At 39.2% G+C, this 18,753-nt stretch overlaps 3 protein-coding genes across 4 annotated transcripts; 1 reads left to right on the top strand and 2 right to left on the bottom strand.

Moving 5' to 3' along the window:
* The first annotated feature begins 408 nt into the window (after nucleotides 1-408).
* On the top strand, nucleotides 409-6,036 carry LOC107227698 (flocculation protein FLO11). Its single transcript, XM_015668916.2, has 8 exons — nucleotides 409-838; nucleotides 2,158-4,114; nucleotides 4,232-4,547; nucleotides 4,665-4,735; nucleotides 4,841-5,034; nucleotides 5,119-5,246; nucleotides 5,325-5,549; nucleotides 5,629-6,036. The coding sequence occupies exons 1-8, from the start codon at nucleotides 679-681 to the stop codon at nucleotides 5,800-5,802; spliced, it is 3,225 nt and encodes a 1,074-aa protein (XP_015524402.2). The 5' UTR covers nucleotides 409-678; the 3' UTR covers nucleotides 5,803-6,036.
* A 150-nt stretch (nucleotides 6,037-6,186) lies between these two features.
* Nucleotides 6,187-14,110, bottom strand: LOC107227696 (nuclear pore complex protein Nup155). 2 transcript variants are annotated; one of them, XM_015668914.2, is made up of 26 exons: nucleotides 13,471-14,110; nucleotides 12,864-13,026; nucleotides 12,632-12,769; nucleotides 12,431-12,527; nucleotides 12,203-12,366; nucleotides 11,976-12,121; nucleotides 11,635-11,900; nucleotides 11,281-11,531; nucleotides 10,953-11,206; nucleotides 10,683-10,856; nucleotides 10,484-10,589; nucleotides 10,089-10,300; nucleotides 9,894-9,991; nucleotides 9,528-9,815; nucleotides 9,332-9,428; nucleotides 9,117-9,194; nucleotides 8,723-8,919; nucleotides 8,488-8,632; nucleotides 8,121-8,356; nucleotides 7,837-7,984; nucleotides 7,576-7,683; nucleotides 7,384-7,504; nucleotides 7,185-7,295; nucleotides 6,965-7,085; nucleotides 6,588-6,710; nucleotides 6,187-6,406 (listed from the first exon to the last, which is right to left on the bottom strand). In XM_015668914.2, exons 2-26 carry the CDS (start codon nucleotides 12,982-12,984, stop codon nucleotides 6,280-6,282), a joined length of 3,927 nt encoding a protein of 1,308 aa, XP_015524400.1. In that variant the 5' UTR covers nucleotides 12,985-13,026; nucleotides 13,471-14,110; the 3' UTR covers nucleotides 6,187-6,279. The 2 variants fall into 2 exon arrangements, with proteins under 2 accessions (XP_015524400.1, XP_015524399.1); XM_015668913.2 differs by having other exon boundaries at nucleotides 13,343-14,110.
* A 150-nt stretch (nucleotides 14,111-14,260) lies between these two features.
* LOC107227699 (transferrin) lies at nucleotides 14,261-18,697 on the bottom strand. The gene is made up of 10 exons (XM_015668917.2): nucleotides 18,406-18,697; nucleotides 17,812-18,038; nucleotides 17,035-17,338; nucleotides 16,394-16,734; nucleotides 16,055-16,305; nucleotides 15,609-15,844; nucleotides 15,235-15,514; nucleotides 15,084-15,145; nucleotides 14,723-14,991; nucleotides 14,261-14,574 (listed from the first exon to the last, which is right to left on the bottom strand). The coding sequence occupies exons 1-10, from the start codon at nucleotides 18,680-18,682 to the stop codon at nucleotides 14,482-14,484; spliced, it is 2,340 nt and encodes a 779-aa protein (XP_015524403.2). The 5' UTR covers nucleotides 18,683-18,697; the 3' UTR covers nucleotides 14,261-14,481.
* Between the last annotated feature and the right edge of the window lie 56 nt (nucleotides 18,698-18,753).

An 18,753-nucleotide genomic window follows, 5' to 3' on the forward strand; every position in this document is an offset into this window, starting at 1 on the left:
TTCATCCCACAATGATATAATTAACGCGTCTTGTGTGTACGAAGACGCGCACACGCGTTTACATTGGGACCAGTTTCGTTACGTTAAATTTTTTCCCGTTCGATTCAACTAGGAGGTGCGGATACCTCGATGTACAATTTTTATTCATCGATACAAAAGCCGTGGTGAGCGAGCCTGGGTGAGGTCGTGGCGATTCTTGAATGTCGTCCGGTTTGTACGGAAAACGAAGGCCGGGGACCTCGAGGCAGGGCGAGAATGCGAAGAAGGGGCCTCCCCGTGACACACGACAATATCATTTTTTACTCCTTTTCTTTTACTTTGCTCGAAACTCCGAACGGCGTATCGGCGGCATAAGGCAGTTCTTACTCGCGGCCAGGTTCCACCTCCTACCTCGTTTCTACCTCTACCTCCGCCGATTGCCTCTACCTCCAGCTCGACGGCCTCGGCGTGAGTATCGCCAAGCCCGCGGGACGCGTGCTCAAGTGAAAGTAGGATTTTGCTTTCTACTGTTTAGTACTGAAATATGTTTTACGGACGTCTAAAATGACGAGTGATTCGATCGGTACGTGGTGTGATAAATTATCGAAATTAAACAGTGGTGAACCAGCGTATACCTCCTGCGTGATAATATATAATATATAAGTAAATAAATCGTAATAATATGCACTTCTGAGAAGAATGAAGGCGTTAACAACGGGTCCATCGGTGTATCCGGGTACCACCTTTAGCTGCAGATTTCTATTATGGGCACTGTTCTTTTTGTCGTTTTACTCGGGTACTCGAGTACACGGAAATGCGGACTATCGACAGGGCTACGACAGTCCGCGTATGCTCAATGGTAAATACCCCATGATGAACGCATTCTTGTTGTGTTGTAATTCGATAAATATTAAAATTACTCAGCTAGGCGAGACACTCTGGTATTAAATGTTTGTGGATCGACGCCGTTGCGTCGCCGATAGAAAACGATTTTCTTCGACCGAGTTGAGCGGCCTTCGCGTGCGTCGGATTGTCAAATACTTGCCAATAGGTTGCTTGGAATTTTTCATACGTCATTTAATAGTCGGGACAATGATGAGTAACTGCGACTGATCCGAGCAAACTGGCCCTCAATTTTCAGAAATCCCAAACTTACGGTTTTGCCATTGCGTGTATATTCACTCCGAAAAAAATGATACGATTTATCTCAACACCAATAACGTAAAAATAAAGATGAACCCGCTGTACATTTTAAAGATAATTTGGCTTGCCTGATTATTACATTAGTTCGTAATCGTAATCGTTCGCAACCGATTTCGATGACACGCATTTACATCTTGTGCGTAATGTGATTTTTTAAAATAAATCTGGCTTTTTGAAAGTGTCTGGTTATGAAATCGTGACATAATAGTGCATCTCAATTTGTAAAACCTCGTTAAAATGTTTGTGTAACCACATCACAAAGTGTAAGGAAGTAAATCGTTGGAATTTTAAGTATATTACAAGCGCGCGATTCTAAACAAAAATACGGTGAATATATACGTATAAAAACGAAATCACATTATAAATATCATTTCAATTGGCGTTTTTTAACTTTATACTTATGTATTAATGTGTTGGATAATTTTTTTTTTACATTTCTATCTATACCTGTTGGCCTTCATCGAATTGTTTAATGATAATTGGCCAATATCTTTTACACTGGTATGTTAGGTATTCAAAATAATAATCATGTACAAAAAACGTGTTACCCGTTGTTAGAGAATCGTTTCGTATTTCCGAAAATGATATTAGCTTGGTAGCTTTTGTTGCGTTACCTGCTCGAATTATTATTGAGTAATTAATGGATGGAATTATTGCAGTAATCCGTAACGGTGTCTAAAGTGAGGTGTTGCATATTAACGAAATTTATGTATGTCGCACGTCACTATTATAAGGCGACTATATTAGGACGTATTTGAACAGTTTTCGTTCAGTACATGCTTCTAAATCAATTAATAATTCATAGAGCGCATCGCAATGTCGATCAATTTATTGGGAAATCCATTTTTTCAACTTTCTCACAGCGTTATTAAATTGCCGACTGAATTACGTATGTTACTTTCACCCTCACTGCGTTTCTTTCAATTTTAAACTGTATGGATAAATTATTTTCGTAATTGTATAACTTACTTATAGATGCTCAAAGAACGTGGGGAAATTCATCTGAAATATTTCAATCGGCTGTAGCCCAGAGAGAAAATGACGAAGCACTTGAGTCCCCAACACCACAGAATGATAGTGCAAAGATGCCATTGCGCCTGGATGAGAACAATATTATGCACGCTGAAGTCTCTTCTAATAACGATGAAGAAAACTACAGTGACGAATATGAGGAAGAACCCCATCATCCTTCTGAGTTAAAAGCAATGTTACGTCCAGCAAGTCCAAGAAATGCAGCGATAGATGGTGTAGTTGGCCAACCTCCTACAGCCAGCAATCTGAATATTAGTTCTAGAGAATCACATGAGGATGAGGAGTATTTGGCAGAATATGATGCCTACTATTACTACGACGATGACGATAATGATACAGGCTTGGTACATCATCTGACAAATTCCAGTAATGTTGAATCTGACAAATTGAAGGTGGGAGCTAACTTAGAAGAACCAGATTACTCAATATCAGGCAATTTGACATACGACACAATGCATCGGAATAACTTCAGCGATAACGCAGAGATGGATGACGATGAAGGCACCTCTATGGAGAGTAGTAACAAGCATTACGTAGTAGCTTCGAATACCGCAAGTCAACTTCCTGATAAATCAATACTGATTGAAGAAGCGATTGTTTCTGTGGTAACAACTAAAAGCGTCGTTAATGGTACATTATCCATTCCAGTAACTCCTTTGCCACAAACTACTGAACAAATTTCGTCACCACCTTCGTTGACCGAAATTGTGGATACCAAACAAATGGACAGATCACAAACTACTGAAAATTCTATAGTTCTGGCATCGGTACAGACAAGCCGTAGTATTTCTGGGGCCAGGTTCTTGCCCTTCCCCGTTGTGGAACAGGTGGAGCAAGTGGCGCAGAATGTTAACAGCAACAATAAGGTACCAGGACCCTTGGAATCTACTGAAAGTATTATCGACAAATTGGACAGAGTGCAATCTGAGTTATCGAGTGGATTTTTCAATGGTGGTTTCAGAAATTCAGGCAACACATTACAACTGGATGTTTTACCGGAAACTGAACAAGCAAAAAAAAGTCGGACTACAACAATGAGGGTTCCTGTAATCAGCAAATTTGTACCGCGTCAATACAATGCTAACAGAAAACCAGTGGCGCCTTCGAGACCACCTCTTAAACCAATAATCACTAGGTTCAATCGTAATGAAACCAAGTTGAATAATAGCCTTACTTCAACTGCAAAAAGCGCTGTAATAAAGCCTCCTCAACTGCGTCCGCCTGCTGACAAGACAAGCAGTAACGCGGGTAAGGAGGATACTGGCAGAATAAAGAGTGTAGTTGTACAAGATATTGCTGCATTTTTGCCACCTGGTTATAACATTGAGAAGGTGAAAAACGAGCCTACAGAAAAGTCGATCATCGATGATATTTTCGCAAAGGCTAAAGTGGATATCTCTTCATTTTTACCTCCGGGATATAACAGCAAGCAAAACGGTGCATCTGATCAGAAGAGTCAACAGTCACTGGCAGATAATGCTGCTAAAAAATCGCCAGTTGATCTTTCATCACTTTTGCCACCGGGATACAAGCCGCCAAAACCAAGTGACGAGGATGGTAGTAACGCGACGTCCGAAAGTAAGCGTCCTCCTATAGACGACCTATTTGCGGTTTCAAAGGTGGATCTTTCTTCACTTTTACCACCAGGATACAATCAAAAAAAAAATAATGGCTCCAATGCACCAAGCGGTAAGGATGAAACAGTCAAAAACCCACCTGAACTAGAAAATGCTACGACTCCAGCTACTGTGTCAACAACAAAAACTGCGGGTATAAAATTAGTTTTTCCCAGCCGGCCTGGAGGGAGAAAACCGATAAATCGAATTACAACCCCATCAACAGTACATGCACAAGGTCCTGGTGGATTTAAACCGGCTATTCATAAAGGCTGGCCAGTCAGGTGAGATAAACCAGAGTTTAATTGTATCTTGATAGTTGAATAATTCAATGCTATTGCAAGAAAACCTGAGGTTCCAATATTTCTGTAAATTTAAATTGTTAATTTTTAATGCTCCAGAGCAACAACGGAATTCACAGGATGGCCTACATCTTCAACGACTCCTATATCGATTGAAAAATTACTCGAGGCAGCACGCACAGCAACTCCTGATTCTAACAATACGTCCAGTACTGTAGCAGCAAGCATGACATCAACTACGACGACTACTACAACGACTACAACAACGCCTCGACCTACTACACCTGGTATTTGCGAGGAAGAATGCGAAGTGGCTGGAACTATTCGCCTTGTTGGACATACAGTTTGGATACCTGAATTACTGGATAGTAATACCAAAGAGTGGAAACAACTTGCTGCTGAAGTGGAAAATGAGGTAACTTGCAATTAGCTTCGCTCAGGACAGTGAAAAAATATTGTCTTGTAATTAATATGGAGTTGTGTATAAATAAGTAGATATCAAAAAATGAATAACATCATTATCGATTTTCAGATAGATTTGGCTTTTACTAAATCCAATACTTTGAGAAAATGGTACAAGAAAATAAGAATAGATGCATTCAGGTAAAGATTCTCAATTGTATCACCCCGAAAAATAGAGACTTTGGAGCAGACATAACATTTGAATTAAGCAATGTGAGTAACCATATTGAAACTCATCTATTTTAGCCAAGGAAGTATACTGGTTGATTACTTCGTGGAACTGAGTGAAATTGGAACAAAAATTAACACACAAGAGTTGAAGACAATCTTTCACGATGCTTTAAATGTACATGCATCGAACAATGACAATAGCTCAGAATCTGACAATTTATTAGTTCTCGGAGAGTTTACTATTGATCCTGCATCAACTGATTTTGTTGGTAAGATCGAATCAATGCTGAAATGACGATATAAATCATTATGTGTCGAAAAGTCATGCTGAGAAAGGCCTTTAATTTTTTTAGTTGTGCAAAAACGAGTCCTTCCACCACAGATGGCCAATGATAATACAATTATACCACAGTGGGCAATTGCTATTATCGTGATCGGGGTTGGAGGATTGCTATTTATAATAATATTCGGTGTTTTTGTTGTAAGTAGTTTTAAAATATTATCATCTACTTGTTAAAAAAGAACTCGTTAAAGTAATGACAAGGATTAATTTTTCCAGATGATAAATCGTCGAAATGTTGCTAAAATTAAGCCAACAATGCCTATGTTTGATGAAGAAATAGAGAAAAATATAATTCATAAAAATCAAACGACACCAAGGCGCAGGTCACTCGATTACCCAAAAGATTACTCAAAGGATTATCCAAAGGAATACCCTAAAGAGGACTTGTATGATATAGATGCAGATTGGAATGACAAATCTTTTGATGCCACGTCTAACAAGGTACTATCAAATTATTCTTTTCTGCTGACATCCGAATTTCAACTGATCACTAATGGCTACATTTCACGAAAATTTATAGATGATGGTCGACGGACCATACCATGATTCTTCAAGATATAATTTGTACGATAGTTGGCGATCCGAATGGAATGGGTACTATTACAATGCCTCACGTGGGAGTAACAGAAGCCCAGGTTACGAAAGTACGACTAGTGTATCACGACATCGTCCAAATTATGACACAAACTTTTAAATTGAAATTAAATAACGACAAACACTCCACTTTTTTTGAGCATAAAACATTTGTATGGATTACCCAAGCATGTTGTTTTCTATTTCGACTGCCAAAATGAAATTATCATTAATAGTGATACTTGGAAATTATCATCACCATTTTGTATCAGATATGTTCACGAGTACTTTAACCGCAGTTTATGTAGCGGATATTCTAGAATCAAATTTTGATCGAACCTGTGTATTGAACTTTACATCAAATATATTTACATGTTTTATAAATATAAAAAGTTTCGTCCATCCCTGATTACACCGTTCTTAATAATTAAACGGGATTAAGGAATAAAGATCTATTAGCACCGTATTATAGGAAAGGATATGTTTTGAAGTTGTACTCCAAGGATTTATTTTAAAAATGTAAAGTCTTGTTGATTTATTTTGATACCCTTTTTTGTTCTAACATCAAACCATCACGCGGTGTTAGAAAAACTGTGAGTTACATCCGAGCCAACACGCTCAGTATCGACCGAAGTTTACTTATTAATTCATCTGTATTAGGTTTAGCGTACACCATAGTTAAACACTTCGAAATCACGTCTTGGCATTTAGCCGTAATTTTTCTCCTGTAAATGGGTTAAAATTTGAAGTTGTTCGGACACAATTTAAGTATAGTTCACAGACGAGAAGTATTATACGTTGGTTTTACTGTAACACGGATTATGTCACTTGAAGACCGACACGAATATGTGAATTTACGATATTAACTTCGACTAACTACATTACTAATAAAATTTTGTATCTTACCTGGTAAATGTATTTGTAATATTGGAGTTTGTTGCAAAATAATTCACTAAATTGGCAGTTGATTCGATTAGGTGAAATTCGTTTCCCTCGGTTAGCCAAGTACGGTCATTCCCTCCAATCATTCTGAAAAATTGTGAACAGCATTACAAACTAATCTTTAGGGAAAAAAAAAATTTATAGTTGCAGGCGCCCAATTTTTGACATGTTCAAGGATATACGTATATGCATTTTATACAACTATAAGGGATTGTATTTTACTCAAACAAGAACATTTTGTCTATGACAGCTATTTTTGCTCAAGCCAAGAAAATTTGTCTCAGATTTTGAGAACTACTGCTACACTAAGTATAAATATATGTATATAAAGCCATTCGTACTTATCATATAAGTCCAGAAGATCTTCTATGGAAACACCCATCTGTAAGAAGCCCGCTATTATATGGCTGTTTGAGACTCGTAATCGGCAGGCTCGTAATTCTAGTTGCTTTATCAGAAAATCTGGAAAGAATTAAAATAACGTGGAGATGAAAAACACGGCAACTTGATGACAGTATAATTTTTTTTACATGTTACTCAATAATAATTCAAGTTGGATACCAATTGGAAAACAATGGGGTGTCCCTGAGTACTCTTGGCCAAGAAGTTTTATTTTACTCATCAGAATTGCCATTTTATCGTCAGCAGAAGGTGCATTAGCATTCTTCAATTCTGAAAAATACATTTTTATGTGATTGATACACATATATACGAGTGAGCTATATCGTCAATTAGTTAATGAAGAAAATTTTAAAAATACCATTTTCAATTATATTGGTCCAAATTCCTTGTATTAACATAGAATCTTGATGACCAGAGCAATGTATAATAGCAAGTTTGCATTCCCATAATTGAAGACGTTCCGCATATTCTTCGTACAACTGTCGAAAAAATGCATTATTGAAGAATTATCATCTTCATGATTTTGTATTAACAGAGAATGGTCACAAACCTGTGTTATGTCGAGAAGAGACAAATTTAATCGCATTTCATCGAATTGCACAGAGTTTACATTTTGTGAATTCGGTGATTGTTGCAAACTGCAAATCGTGTCCAATATCTGAAACGTCAAAATGAATGTAGAGGCTAAGTAGGTAAATATCTTCAAGCAGGAAGGGGCACACTGATGCTTTTCCAGAAAGATTTTTCGAACCCAATTAATATGGTAAATAACAGTATTGAGAATTTTTTTCCGTTAGAATACGGATTTTACCTGCTGTTGTATTCGGGCCACTTCCAATTTGTCTTCTAACTCTCTAAGGAAAATTCCAAGATGAGGAGCGTAACCAACTTGATCACTACGCATGCACACTACAGCACGTGCAAGATACTCGACTCTCTGTGCCAAAGAAACTTCCAACCTGGAAAAAATGATGGAGTAAGAATATGACAAATTGACTCTTAAATTGGTCAATATGTGTTTGAATGTTTACACACGCACACATGTATGTATATATATCGGAATATATCCATGAATATTTACATATATACACATACCCGCTTTTCGACGCTAAGGCATCGAGGATTTTTGCTGCAGCAGCATGGTTCTTATTTCTTTCATAATATTGCCACAAAAGTTCCGGTGCGTTAACTCGTATTAGATATGCTTCTAGTGAAGTTACAGGAAGAGCTACGAGTTCACCATGTAATCCTCGATCTATCATCCAAGAATAAATTGAAGTGTGTAGTATTTCACACGGCGAATTCAGTCCATCGTCTATAATTTCGTGTAACTGTGAAATATAACCAACAGTTGTCGTTAATGGAACATAAATAGTGGTCCTGTATGAGTGTATTGAGGAAAAATGAATTTATATATATACAAAGAATGGTTAAATTCATAATTATTTGGAAATATAGGTACCGCTTCTTTTGCCGGAACTGATGTTGTTGAGTTGTTATGTTGTGGGGGTCCAGGTTTACTCGGTACAGTTGGCGTTAATGGATTAGATATACTTTGATTATAGAGATGATCTAACATCGCGGTAAATTCTTTGTAAATCTCAATTCTGCGGATGAATGGTGATGAAAGATAATAATAAATCAAGATTATTTCAGAATTATGTTAACAAAATTGTAAAGATTGATAAAGTAATGACCGTTTTACATATGCCAGGTTCCCTTCTTGATCATCCGCTGGCTCATTGTTTTTGTAATAATGTAGCGCAGCATTATTCGGATCGACCCTCTCTGCACAGCAGAGGCATAATTCAAGGACACCGAAGTAAAATTGGCATGCGACAAACTGCTGGCAAACTGCTCCTAAATTGAGGTGGGGAGCTACCTCCTTACAAAGCTGATGGAAAACCATAAAAAATTTGAATAGTTAATAATTAACAAAAATTTGGTATTCCAAAGAAAAAGAAAAATCTAATAATTCTAAATGGAGTGTTTGCAAAAATTCTTGATTAATTTATCCAACTACTATTTAATGAAACTGAATTCACAATGTAACGAACGAATGACATATATAATTCTTGTTATCTGACTAACCTTTAAAGCAGATTGCAAATAACTGTCTTTTTCTTCTGGACTTGTGCAGCTCTTTGCTTTTAAAATAATCTCGTTCGCCTGAAAATAATTGCAGTTTCGCTAATTAACATGTATGATTAATTGAATGTATGAGAAAATTGAAGCAATAGCAATCTATGCTGCTTTAGTTTTCAAAGTAATGCATTTTTTTTTTAGTATTGTTGACAGACACTCACTTTAGAACAGACAGCATCTTCATTTCTGTAGAGATTTGGGCAAACCTCACGTAGTTTGGAGCTGACTGCATCAATTGAGGCATTGTCTCCCAGGTAGCTGGAATGAAAAAAAATTTGTGATATTTTTGTTTGAAATTAATAGCACCAATACTAATTTAAAGTTTTGCAAGTAAATTTGATTCTTCATATTACCCACCTATCAATCAGATGAATAATAAGCAGGGAGGATATTTCATGGCCGATTAAAATCAAGTCTCTGTATGTCGCTGTTGTAAATTGGTTTATTTGATCCTTTGTCAGACAGCTGACAATGTTATGGAGCTGATTTTCACACAGTATCCTCCACAAACCTAGAACTTCGCAGGCGTGTGTAATAAATACCTTAAGGGCATCAAGGGAATTACGTTCTTCTATGATAGGCTCTTGAATGTGCGGTGACATGGTACTTTCAAACCCGTTAGATGAATTCCTGATGGTATTGTGCCTGAAGACAATGAATTTGTATTGCTTGGTAACAAATAGTTAATCCGTTATTTCTTAAAATGAAAAGAAGGCTACTCACTGTTTAGAAATATTAGTATTTTTATTTAAGAAAGCTCTTAATGCCTGTAGATGACCTTGAATCCATGCAATATCAGCTGACGGTATAGTGCTAAGAATCTGAAAGATATTAGTTGTGTGCCAATATAGGAAGACAAAATATAAAATCGGTTCACAGTGCAACATCCAGAAATGATTTGATCCAAAGTATATTCACCTGAACCTTGTTGTTTACAGTTTCTAGTTTAATGCAACGAACATTCCATATTGGACGGAGTATTCTTCCGACATAAAGATATAGGCCGCCATGTTTTCCTGAAAATTGTTGAAGTGCTTTATCTGGGTTGGTTCGCATTTGTGAATGTAGTCTGTGAATCGGAGATCTTGCATCAAATCCTTGAGCACGAGGTGTCGATGTGCGAAGATCACCTGTCAAACAAGAATGTTCAAGTCCAATGCTTAATATTTGTATGAGAATAATTACTCAAATTAAAAATGAAGCATTTGAGTGTAACGAGACTATGTTATATGTAATAAGGAAAATAAATGAAATTATTTTATTATTAATGATAAAAATGACTACACGAAAAAAAATATATTCAACATAAATACCAGTTTGCAAACTAGAGAACCCGTAATGAGAGTCAAGGCCACTGGGGAACGTTGGGATTTTCTGAGCACCGTACAAAAAGAAGGCTCTCGTTGCCCAGTCGGAAAGCTGAAACACATTGATTTAAAAGTATGCTACTAAGTCAGAAATTCGATGACATTGTCAGATCATTAAGAAGCATGGACAGTTTTCTTTCAATACCTGTGCATTTTGAGAACTTTCAAGAGTAGCTAGGATGAGGCATGTAGCACACGCTTGTTCAGCAGATTGATTTTGGAAGTACATTCGCACAGCTTCGGTGTCTGGCCCGCGCTGTTCCAGTAAAAGTTGTCTGAGAATGTCAACAGGTCTTACTTGAACCAGTATTATAGCACCCTGTAAAAAGCACAGCAGTTTTTTAAAATACAGTCGGCATCAAACTGCATAAATTTATTATACTTACGCGTGCATGGAATAGATTGAGCGAAATACCTGTGCTGTTAAAAATATGAATTTACGAGGTGCCTCCATGTGCTGCCTGACTAGTAGAGGAGGATCTCCGTGTGGATTAGTTTGTTTCTCAATATGAACAACTGTTTCTCCAGGGATCTCAGCCATGGCCCAAGCAGGGCTATCTAATGGCAAAACACTCTGCGTTTCAGCCAAGTAGTTAGTGAATGGGTAAGCATCGTTACTCAAGCACCATGCCGTTTCTGTATCTCCACCGCAGATTAGAAGAAGGGTGCCTGAATATGAAATATAATAGTGACATGAAGAATAAAAATGCGGTATCTAACCTGGCACAGGAAATTTCATTCACCTTTTCTATAGTGTGCCATTTGAACTTTTCTTGGTCTGGAAATGGGAGCATTAGCTGCATATCCTGGCGGAAGTCTGACGTGTATCAGTTGGAGACAATGTGGTCTACTAGACGGATTTGCAATTGAACTGCAGGTCAAATAAAAGCGCGTCCCGGTTGCTGCAACGGCAACTAAATTAAGATGGATGGATTCTGATTCCGCTAGGGCAGATATGCTGACAAGAGGTCGGAAATTGTTGCTATCCAGTGTTCTGCAATGTCGAATAATATCGTGAAATACTTAATGATGCATCCACCAACTTTAAGAGTAATAGACACGAAGGTTTTTAAAATTATAAAAGTAAAGAATCTTACTTTACAACATGGACAGCATTTTGGACCAGCGAAGCTTGCGATACAGATGTAATTTTTGATGCATTTCCTTTGTCTATATCCCAGACAGCTATGGTACCCTTATCACCGAGGGTGTATAAAATGTTTCTACTATCGTCAACAGATATTTGAACAATTGCTTCCTCTTCAGACAAGGCAACTGTGACAAACGATGGTACCAAAAAGGATAGCGGACCTTCGGAGTGGTTTATTTTTTTGCAACGCTTACCGAACCATGAGCTCTCAGCCTATGTGAATAAAGCAGTATTGAAAAATAGATGGAAGAACATATGGCTACACACTAAGAATGGTCTATCGGTCACCTGGTAATATATCTCGTAAAGTGAGCCATTTCTGCCACCAAGAAATATTCGACCACTATTGGTATTAGCTATTGTTGTGATAGCTATTCCATCAGTAGGGACTATGAATATTGGCTCAGGTACAAGCTGCATTTCTCCCGGTGTTCCTGGAGTAGAATGTAGATAAGTTGAGTAAACTATTTGACATGTGAAGTGTGTTTAAGAAAGAAAAAAAGTTCGACAATTACCATCATTGGTATCCGAAAATGTCACACCGAGTACAGATATTTCGATCGTTGTGGTCAGAATCAATAAATATTTGACATAACTCTGAAATATTCCTGGTTTCGGTTTGACCAACCCAACACTTATTATTGTCTCATTGAGCCCGTCAAAATAAGCCACGTCAGCCCTGGAATTTTGTACTTGCGTCAAATAGGATGAACTAGATAAGCTTGATAAAAAATTTTTCTTACCCATTTTCGTAAGACCAGACATAAATATCACTATCGATTGTTAGCCAGGCCTTCGAGATATCGGTGAATAAGCCCATCATACAATGACATTGCATATCTATATTTTTTACTAAGGGTGAAACAGGCATATTGAAAGTCAAAACCTATGAAATTGTAAATCCCACGCCTATAAAATATTCATTGTTATTTTTTGAAGGATACGGCCGAAGTGCTCCATCACTTCAGATGGCAACGGAACTTTGCCATGCATTCTCATCTGATTAATGGTTGAAAAGCTGATGGAAGTGCCGCTCAAATTGGGATAATCATGATCGTCAAGACCACTGACTGTTGGACCACCTGGAAACAGATAAAGTGATTTTCGATTACTATTTGTTTATTACTATAACTAATAATGAGGTCTTCTGCGTACTTATTACTTTGCTATAGTCACCTTGTGCGTTGTAGTGCATAAGATTTATTAGGGACGGAAAATTGCTATCGGCTGTGATGTGTTTGTCGAGCATTTTTCCAGCCATCTCCAATGCATCCAGGTGGATCTTCAGCGGCTCCATTGTTATACAATTAAGTGCTGTTATTGCTGCTATTGTTTATATCTGAAATAAATTAAATTTGTATTGAACAATGTATCCATGAGCATTGCAACTACACAGGTGATTTTGATATATAACCGGAATAGAGGCAGACCGTTTACATTCTCGAAGCGACAATTGATTGTTATTCAGAAAATATTTGGTGTGTGAAATAAATTAGAAGTTCAATTGAATTAGGAACCAGAGGTGATTAATAAATTAAGACGAAGACAATAGAAGTGGATCAGTTATAATAATAATTTATTCAAATTAATAAGTTAATTCATCTAGACCGCTGAACGAATGGAATCAAGTACTTGGAATTGACATTTGAGGTTACCTTCGTCGCATGTCGTCAGAACGGTAGCTCGGACAAGAATAATAAAAGACTTTTGAATTATTTTAAAGTATAATCGTTTACTAGTTCAACTGAGAAACCTTTATAGGTCAAATGCTGTTGTTACTCACTTAAGAAACCGTTGTTTATAGTTTCACCCTAAAGTAGTGTTGGTGCCGGCTTTGGCGGGTAAGTACAGTGATCGAACGCAAATGCATGTAAATTTGATTTTTCCATACGTGTTGCGGAGATATGACGATCGATTAATTATGAATTATTCACAGATATTCAATGATCTCACACAACCAATAGATATCACAATTCGTAATCCGTTATAATCGTTGCTTAATTCACAGCCTAACCTCACGCACGAGGGAGCCATGCACAATGGCCGCTTCTTCACTCACGCCGCTACAGCTGGTTCGGCGGTTAGCCAATCACGTCACAGCACATTATCATCAGCCAATGGCGTGCATACCAGCTTAGAGGAGGAGATTTCAATTTCGCATTGTGTACTGAAACATTAATAAATTTTGAAAGATTCAGACCCACTTAAAGTTAAGAAGAGTGATGATGTATGTACTTAGAAGAAAGAGACTTAGTTTAAACACAGTTCTACTGAAACATGTAGCTGCATCGTTGACTGAAGTATATATCTTCGGTTAACGGTTCCATGAAAACAATACATGAACAAAAAACGTGATGTATTATAATATCTAATTTATGTAACATATGAACTTTCGCTAGCTTTCATGCTTATAGAAAAATAGAATAAGTTGATTAGTGCGTGTATAATGTCTCACTACCAGAAACTCATGCATCGGATTCTAATCATTTGGTAAGTTTAAATAAATGAAAAGTATCGATACAAATACAGCGGCAATTTTTCGGTAATAAATAAGGGAATGCTGAAGTCTCTGATCAGATGATCACACAAGATGTATTTTAGTGACAACAATTTCGAGTCTGATACGTTTTATATTTAAATTATATATAAAGGTATCTTATTCGTATAAGTCATATAAAAATTTCGATACGAGTGGCGGCTTACATATTATGTTACAACACTTATAGCTTAATGCGTTTATACGATTAGTTGTAAATATTCATTCCTTGGCCAGCTTCTGTTATGCGCCGATTCCTTACGAGGCGATGTTGTATTCCTGTTGAGTCGTTGCCCAGGTGCCCCACGATTCCCAGGTGTCGTCAACGGATTTCAGGTCGATGGCATCGTCCTGTAAATAAAAATTGTATAAAATAATCTCCAACTCCGTAGAATGTGAAAAAACATCGGTTTTCAAACCCGAATTTCAAAAGAAGTGAAATGACTTCTTTCTTTCACATATCCGATCACTGATGTCTGTGAGACCAATATCAAATCACCTTGAAAATGAGATTGGATTTGCCATCCCAGTTTCCGAAAAGTGAAAAGAGCTCAGGGCTTTCAGCGTAGGTAGAGCTAGCGTCTAGAATTCCATGGATGAATTCACGGCGAGCATTTTCACTCCTACTACCAGAGATGACGATGACTCGCGGGGGTTCGACACCGAGATTGCACCTTTTACCATCTTCAATCGGGGCGCGACCACCATTTGCACAGAGGAGCTCGAAGTCCGATCCCTTTGGAATTTGGTCGGGCGTGCCAAGTTTATCTGAAAGATCAAATGAAAAATGATCGATTCGAGCGAGTATGCAAACACTCAAGTTCCGCGGTAAAAACCCTCGAAGCGAACGAAATTCTCACCAAGTTGAAACAGCGCCGTGTAAGAAACGAAGGCGACATCTCCGTTTCCGGCAATGAGACACCTGTGTAAAGTAAATAAGAGACCAGTGAATATCAAAAAAGTGAAATAATCGCGAAGTGGATAAACCACCCGTAATATGCAATGGCGTACCTCAGTGCTCCCAGATCGCCGTTGAAGGCTTCAGCTTCTATGGGCTTACACTTAGTCTCTTGGATGATCTTGTCGGAGCCGGAAGCGATGTTTCCGGCACACTGCGAGCAGAGTTTCGATTGCTGAGGTGCTCCGGGTGCGCAACTTCCGGAAAAGAATTCCGCCAAATCGTCAGGGTTTGTGATCTGCTTGGCTGCCTTCAGCGCGTGAACGGGAGCCGACCATCCAGCAAAACTGCCCTTGTAGCCGTTGTGGCAGGATTTTTTGCCCTTCAGGTCGACTAAACGTTAAAAAAGTTTGAAAAAATTACTGTCGTGACTATGTCACGTTGTTGAGACGTATCGTAACAACGGTATGATCAAACATATCCATACCCAAGTTGTTGATGGAGCTCGTCTTCTTCACGACGGCAACCGCCGGTCTTTCACTTTCTTTCGTTGCACCTTCGCCGTACTTTTCAGCAATTATAGGTTTCGCGTCGTACTCTTTCATTGCCTTGTCCACCAAACCACCATCGATTGAGACTATGTCGGCTTTGCCGTCTTTAACTGACTTCAGACACGTATCCACGTCCTTCTCAAGGAGACATTCCAGCTTGGGTCTCACATCCCTGTCGGGAGGCATAAATTATGACGCAAATATCTCAGGCAATTACCAAATACGAATTCTCAAATTTCTAATCGGCATACTAGGTATAATTGCAAGATTAAAATCCAATTAATATATTGCACATCGACTATAAACGAAAGTAATTTAACTTAATCATGGTATAGTTACTGTAAAATGAACTTCAATTCCAGCAATAGCACATTTTAATTACCTGGAGAACGTTGCTCTGGCGAAGGCATTGCACTTGTCGAGAGCTTCCGTGGACCAAACACACCATTTGGCACTCTTCATCGGACCGCCGAAGTCCCTTTCAATGACGTCGGTGTAGTTAGCCTTGTTCAAGTGTTCGAGGGGTTGAATGGGATCGGTCTTAACCGGAAGAGTCTTGGTATCCAAAAGCATGAGGTCCTTCCACCAGCTGGCATTCTTCTGCTCGCCGAGACTTCCGAGTCCGGTTATTTCCTGAAAGAATTCCAATCGCTCGTAGGATCGAATCGGCAAACTCCCCGCAACTTAAATCATGATTGATCAACGCGCGAACATCACTCACATCTTGAACGGCCTTGATGTTGGATACGCCACCGTTTACCATGTATCCTTGCCATGGTCTCGCCGCCCATACGCAGGGTTTCGTCTCAGCGTCAATTGGCACCTTGCTTCCGTCGGGACAGAAGTACCGGAAGTCGGCTGGATTCTTGGTCGCGGTTTTTGCCGGCGTGTTGCCGACGGGCAGGCCGAAGAAACGTTTAACGAATATCACCTTGGTCCAGGCTACCTGTCCACCCCCGAAGGCCAAGCACTTCAAAGCTCCTTCGTATCCGGAGTACTCGTCGGGGTAATCGCATAGCTGAGGATTTTTGCAGCGGGCGCAAAGGTTGGAATACGACGCCTCTGTAGAAGGAAATGGATATATGTATAATGGTGGGTCAAAGTCTAAGGATCATCAAGTTTTCCCGCATTAACATTGGACTTGAGATGAAAAATCAACATCTGTACAAGCTCTTGATCGACACAATCGTAATTATTTTTCTTTGCTTCTCAGAAAATTCACTGTAGCCTATGAGCCGACCTTCACACATGATAAATTCTGGATGTTTGTAACTATCTCGTAATCAAACTACCCAGAAGTTGTAGGATTTCGAATTACAAACCACCTTAAGAACGGTGAGATATTTCATAATCACGGCTTACTCAGACGTTGATTGATGGCTGGATCCGGGGACCAGCTTCCGACGAGACAACCTTCGCTGAAGAAGTTGCTGAGGGCTCGAAGTTCGTTTTCCCTAGAGGAGAATCTCGGGTCGCTGAGGTTAGTCAGCAGGCCCATAGCCGTCAGTTTCGTTATCGGTATCTTGTATCCAACGTTACGTCCGATTCCAGTATGGCAAGACTTGAGCCCGCGTAATCCTTGCGGGGAGTTTATGTCCTGGTCCTTGTGGATCACTGCGACGGCTTCGTACCTGTACGGCGCATCCGGCTCCTCTTTGGTCCTGATCTGCAAGTCGTTCGTACAAGAAAAAAACGGTGAAACATAGTCGAGCACGCCCTACGCGTATATGATGGAATGCAAACGAGTCGAATAATATTTTATAACACGTTACACCTGCGACGCGGACCGGTCCGTAAAATTTCAGTAAGCTACTACAGTGTATGTGCGTACCTGGCCAGCTTGGCTGGAAACTTTATTTATGTATCTACGTGTACGGCACACAAACTTAGTTTATTATTATTGAATTATTCTTTTATTTTCTCTTCTTTTTCACACGGAGAATCAGGTTTAAAAATAATTCATTATTCTGGTCATGCGATTCGGCTTGGCGTTCGTGCTTAATATAATCATTTGTAATAAAATATGTGTGCGAGATTTGCGCTTCAACACCATTGCTAGACGGACGTATAAGAAGTAATTTTAACGTCTCGACTTTGGCACGGATGATAGTTTTATTATCGTCAGGTATATCGTATTACCTGTTCAACAAGGTTGTACCCGGCTTCGGCCGCAATCCTGTTCTTCCCTGCAAGGTACATATCCTCAGGATCGACGGCGACGATGTCAGCCTCTTTTCTGCCAACCTTTTCAATGCAATCATAGCGATCCCTGCCAGCTATGCAGGCGATGGGAATCCCCTGTCTTCCGGAGTCTTCGATCATCTGGACGCAGTCTTTCCAGTATATTTGCGGTACACACATCGTGACTTTGAAACGAAAAAAAACACGCGTCAGTTTTACATTTACTTTAAGAATTGTTTTTCATCCATTTGTAACAGGTATCCAAAATTAACCGAACGACGACAGTTATTGCTGCAGCGGTGCAATTAGTTCGATGCCGCAAGGTAAAAGAATGCGCAGTAATGCATTCCAAAACCAGTCATCTAGAAAATATTTGACTACTTGGTGGTAAACAAGTCGGTGGTGCGATCGGTTCGATAGTTATCAAGTTGAGTTGAAAAAAAGTCTCTCAAAAAGAAGATCGGAATCTATAGGAACTTTTGGTCCTGATAATATTCCTCCTGCGGTACAGTGCTTGCAAGAAATGGTAAATGTGTAAGAAAAGGAACTCACAAACAGGGGCGGCGGCATCGCGACGCCTCCTGAAGAAGGTCGAGTCCGCGAAGGCGAAGCTGAGGGCCACTAAGGCCACCAAGATGACCCGACGGGGCGCCATCTTCTTCTGTGATAACGCGCAGTAGAAAAAACTCAAAGGTTGAAACACTGGAGTGGCGAGGAGTGTTGCACGTTTGACAAGCAGGAGGTTGCTTGGCCAGGAGGAGGATGGCTCGAGCTTCTTATATATGCAAGTGTCGGTCTTCGGTGGGTCCGGGGCGGAGGCTGAGGTCATGATGGTGGGGATGAAGCTCGCACACTTCGCCCACGGTACTACACCTTATCAATTGGAACTTATTTCTCGGT

Source organism: Neodiprion lecontei, chromosome 6 (genome assembly GCF_021901455.1).
Source record: "Neodiprion lecontei isolate iyNeoLeco1 chromosome 6, iyNeoLeco1.1, whole genome shotgun sequence".
NCBI classification, from domain to species: Eukaryota; Metazoa; Arthropoda; class Insecta; order Hymenoptera; family Diprionidae; genus Neodiprion; species Neodiprion lecontei.